Source organism: Argentina silus (assembly GCF_951799395.1).
Source record: "Argentina silus genome assembly, chromosome: 10".
NCBI lineage: Eukaryota > Metazoa > Chordata > Actinopteri > Argentiniformes > Argentinidae > Argentina > Argentina silus.
The window spans coordinates 10,419,378-10,424,500 of record NC_139664.1 but is presented as its reverse complement, the minus strand read 5'-3'; the positions used below and the strand labels follow the sequence as shown (position 1 = coordinate 10,424,500).

At 43.3% G+C, this 5,123-nt stretch overlaps 1 protein-coding gene across 1 annotated transcript in view; it reads right to left on the bottom strand.

Annotated features, from left to right (window-relative positions):
* The window catches only part of LOC310811120 (metalloreductase STEAP4-like), a 7,818-nt gene extending 2,930 nt beyond the window's left edge, over positions 1–4,888 (bottom strand). Inside the window, exons 1-7 of the mRNA XM_083679179.1 lie at positions 4,411–4,888; positions 2,751–2,858; positions 2,435–2,505; positions 2,250–2,337; positions 1,200–1,478; positions 996–1,090; positions 480–590 (exon numbers count right to left, since the gene is read on the bottom strand). Coding sequence (XP_083535305.1) covers positions 480–590; positions 996–1,090; positions 1,200–1,478; positions 2,250–2,337; positions 2,435–2,505; positions 2,751–2,858; positions 4,411–4,629 — 971 coding nt within the window. The 5' untranslated portion in view covers positions 4,630–4,888. The remainder of the gene's footprint in view (positions 1–479; positions 591–995; positions 1,091–1,199; positions 1,479–2,249; positions 2,338–2,434; positions 2,506–2,750; positions 2,859–4,410) is intronic.
* Between the last annotated feature and the right edge of the window lie 235 nt (positions 4,889–5,123).

The window sequence follows — 5,123 nt, the reverse complement described above, 5'->3', positions numbered from 1 at the left end:
CCAAACAGACTGGACATGCTAATTCATTCAAAGCAAGTTTGGAACTCTAGAGGTTGTCTGTTGCGAAGATGGCGATTATTCATGCACATTTAAAGTATCTGTGCACTGAAGACCGTAGTTTTAAAAGCTCATATTCTGACAAATCATACTTAAAACATGTTGTTGATTCGTCCCTCTCTTCTATTTGTTGCTAAAATAGCATAAATGTGAGAAATACCAAACATAAAAACATCACATCAAACTTACATCTGAAACAAATGGTTCTGGGGAAATGGAAGCAGTGCACAGATACTTTAAAGTAATCTGTAGAACATATTTTTCTAGCAGTGCAAACTCAACCTGTAGTATTCCTAACTTGTGTGCAGCGTGAGGGGCCTCTTTGGAATAAAATAAATAAATAATGAAGGCTCACTATGGATGTTGAGTGGGTGTGTGTAAAACTGTAGCAGGTTTTTGTTTAGGGAACCTGCATGACTGACCGTATGGGGATGATGAATGTGTAGAGCACATGCAGGAAGGCCAAGGCCAGAGCCAGCAGACCCATCTGCTTCCTGCATAGCATCCAACGGTCCAGCCAATCAGGGAAGCGCCTGCAATATACCAAACCATGTATACTTTATTATCAATATACTGTACAGTACCTGTATGAACACAGTAATATATCAATACATACAGTGTATAATCAATATAAACATATTCATGCTCTGGCAAAACACACACACACACAAACAAACACTCCCAATATGTACTCTTCTATTGAGGTCCGACCTGTACGTGGCTCACATACACACACACACATGCACACACACACACACACACACACACACACACACACATGCACACACACACACACAAACATACACAGACTCCTGTCCCAACATGTACTCTTCCATTCAGGTCCGACCTGTACGCGGTTCCTCACACACACATACACATACACACACACACACACACACAGTCCTGTCCCCACATGTACTCTTCTATTCAGGTCTGACCTGTACTTGGTTCCTCTGTACAGCTGCAGGAAGGCGGCCATGACACCAGGCAGGTAACAGAGGGACAACATGATCAGAGACACGATGGGGAACACCTGCCCAGGTAACGCACACACAGAGACACAAACACATAAATACACACAGGGTTTGGGCTAGAATAAACACACAAACTAAAGTTCACCACCAGAATTTCCTCTCTGTTACCTTGTTGGCCAGTGAAACCATCATTCTGAAGGAGACGTCCTTGCCCTCTGTGACGTATCTATACACAACGTCTCTGATCAGCAGGTAGAAGTAGAAGCCAGCTATGAGGCCTATGGCGATGCATAGAGGGAGTCTCCACTCGGGGAACAGCTGCAGGGGGAAGTCTTCTAGCTCCCTGGCCGCTGAGAGAGAGCCCCGGTCTACGGCACTGAGACCCAGCCTGGTGGCCACCTCCACCACTGCCTGCTTGGCCTCCCCACTGTCCCCACAGATGGACACCTGGAACATATACAAACACTTTACACACATACTATCCCCACCGATATAGTGTACATCTGCAAAATGTACAGATACTGTCCCCACAGATACACCTATACCATTGTCCTCACTATACACAACAACAAGATATTCACAGATACACAACACATTCAAAGACTGCTATTTTTTACTTTAAGTTTCCTGCATGCCTGCATTTTAGGATGAAAGGCAAATTTAGGTTTTGACTCAGGGGGCTTGGGCATGCTATCACCTGCAGTGTGTGTGTGTGTGTGTGTGTGTGTGTGTGTGTGTGTGTGTGTGTGTGTGTGTGTGTGTGTGTGTGTGTGTGTGTGTGTGTGTGTGTGTGTGTGTGTGTGTGTGTGTGTGTGCTGCTAGAATAAAGTGTTCTAATTTTAACTGGGAGGAGTAAAACCAGCAATGCTCACAATCAACATGTATTCATGTTAATATGTAAAGCTTTTTGCTGATGGTGCTCCAAATGCATCATGTTCATTGCTGTGTTGTTTTACACTCCTCTGGGATTTCACAATGGATCAAAATAAAACAGTGAAACCAACATCTGCAGGTGCATCCCAAGAGTAAAGAAAATACTGTATGAATATCTTAAGTCTTAGAAACATTGTATATAGAGTTAATTGATTCAGGGTTGTACCCAGTCTGCCAATAGGGGGCGTACGTGTGTGTGTGTGTGTGTGTGTGTGTGTGTGTGTGTGTGTGTGTGTGTGTGTGTGTGTGTGTGTGTGTGTGTGTGTGTGTGTGTGTGTGTAGTACCTGTCTGTTGGCGTCTGAAGGTCCGTTCTGCAGACCCCAGGCAGACAGAGTGTTGAAGCCTTTGACCACAGCAGCTCCAGGCACCAGGCTGATTATGTCCAAGAACATTAATAATCAACATACTGTAAACACACACACACACACGTATACTCATGCTCACATTTACTGAACACAACATCTCTCACCTTTGCAGGTGCTCTGCGTTGGCCTCAGGATACAGACCCTTCCTTAGGTTGTTACTGATGTCCACCAACACCTGGTATGGAAGAAGGAACTCATCACTAGTCCAGGTCATACAAGGAGAAGTAGACACTGAGCTTAAAATCAAACTTTAATTACGTTTGAGACTAATCTTATTGGGATTCCAAAGCCCTTGGTACAAACTGTAAGTGATGTACAGTACACTGAGTTTCATGCACACTGGTTCAGCGTTTATTACTTTTAGATGAATTTGAAATTAATACAGTAATAGATGTTAATGAATGTGCTGAGTGAACAGACCTTCCCCTTCAGCTGTGCTGCCAGTGGCTGCAGGAAGTCGTAGTGTTCCCTCTGAACAGCAATGAAGACCAGGCTAGCTGACTGGGCTGCTGCAGCATGGCCCAACACCTGCATGTACATCATCAACATTTAAACACTACTGCATACATCATCAATGTATAGATATTCATACACTTGCAACATATGGGCTATGCATACACTGTATACACTACACATACACAGAATCAACATGGACACACTATAAACAAAGGCAGGTTCATTGCTTCATTGCATGCAGGGTCAACAACAAAACATAAACAATGGACCAAATGGTTTTTTGCTTTTTTATATTTTTTTACATGCAAATAGCTCTTGCTTCTATGACATACAGTGCCCTACATAAGTAATGGTACAGTGAAGCATTGTTTCTTTTTTTTATTTGATTTTTTTTATTTGAAATCAAATTTGATGGTATTTGTGTAAATATTGGTTTCACCATTCAGAAATTACAAAACTTTTTATGCATAGTAATTTCAGGGTACCCAAAAGTGATGGGACAGATTTACCAAATGTCCAAATTATGCACTCATGTTTAGTATTTGTTCGACAATCCTTCGCATGCAATAACTGCCTGAAGTCTGCGAACTATTGACCCCATCAGATGTTCTCTGGGGATGCCCAGGCCTGTACTGCAGCCATCTTCAGTTGTTGTTTGATTACTCGGAGTAATTGTTTGATTTAAAATCCAAACTTTGGAGTGCAGAGCCAAAAGTAGAAAAAATGCTTCACTATCTCGTTACTTACTTATGCAGGGGATTGTATAGAACATATAGACATATAGAGCTGCATGACTTAGGAAACCTGATTTGAAGCTACATTTACATCATTTGTTTCCAAAGTGTCCCATAACATCCATTAACAATGGAGTAATACTGTATGGTATGTTTCCTTTGGTTCTAATGTAGTAAAACATTTGTTCCACTCTCATAAATCAAGGGGTCCATCTCATTTTTGGAAAATGCTGAAAATATCACGGACAGTTGCTTTAAATCTACATACGCCAGCAAAACATTTACACATGTTCACCTGCAACATGTACACATACACTCACCAAACACTTTATTAGGAACACCTGTACACCTTCTAATGGTGGAGGTGGTGTAATGGTGTGGGGAATGTTTCTTGGCACACTTTGGGCCCATTAATACCAATCAATCATCGCTTGAATGCCACAGCCTATTTGAGTATTGTTGCTGACCATGTGCATCCCTTCATGGCCACAATTTACACATCTTCTAATGGCTACTTCCAGCATGATAATGCACCATGTCACAAAGCAAAAGTCGTCTCAAACTGGTTTCATGAACATGACAAGGAGTTCAGTGTTCTTCAGTGGCATTCCCAGTCACCGGATCTGAATCCAATAGAACAACTTTGGGATGTGGTAGAACGGGAGATTCACAGCTTGAAAGTGCACCTGAAAAGTCTGCAGGAATTGTGTGATGCAATCATGTCATCATGGACCAGAATCTCAAAGGAATGTTTCCAACATCTTGTGGAATCAATGCCACGAAGAATTGAGGCTGTTTTGAGAGCAAAGGGAGGCCTTACCCAGTATTAGTATAGTATTCCTAATAAAGTGTTAATGAGTGTATAAACCCATATAAAACCCCACACCTACCTGAGCTCCCTGGGGCAGAGGAGTGCAGCTGTTGGGTCTCCGGCTACCAAACACCACCCCGTACCCCGCCTGGAGCAGACGCAGGCCCAGAGAACGCCCCATGTCCCCCGTCCCAAAGATACACAGCGTCTCACGCTCAGGGGGGGCAGGGACAAACAACCCCAGCTGAGACATGGACACACATTCTTCCTTCTCCTCATCCATTGTGTCTGATATCATGTCTACACAGAGACAAGCAGAAGCCTCTAGTCAGAGAGAGGGCCAATTATCCAGAGTTCTGTGTCAAACAAGGCAAAGACCGTTTGCTAGAATTGCCCTCCTATCACCAAATGTTATAGGTGGAGTATTTCCAAGTTCCGTGATGATAGTCCTTGATGTTGTAGCTACTCTGAGTTGGCCTTTGTGTGTGAGGTTCTCCTGTCCTGTAGCTGCATGTTCATTAGATTCCTCAGTCTCTGTCTTTGTTTGCTCAGTGTCTTCCTCCCTGTCTCTCTCTACCCGGATTTGACAGAGTTTTTATTTATATTTGAGAGAGCTGCCCACAGGAAGAGGGGGAGTGTCACTTCCAAAGTGGGAAACGCTATGGGAAGAGCATGCAGAGCATTCTGTGTGCATGTATTGTAGTGTGTGTCTGTGCCTGTGTTATTGAGGGCAGGAAAGTCCCGTCCCTGCAATGCTTTCACTCAGTGTTATTGAAGACAGGAGCTTCTGGG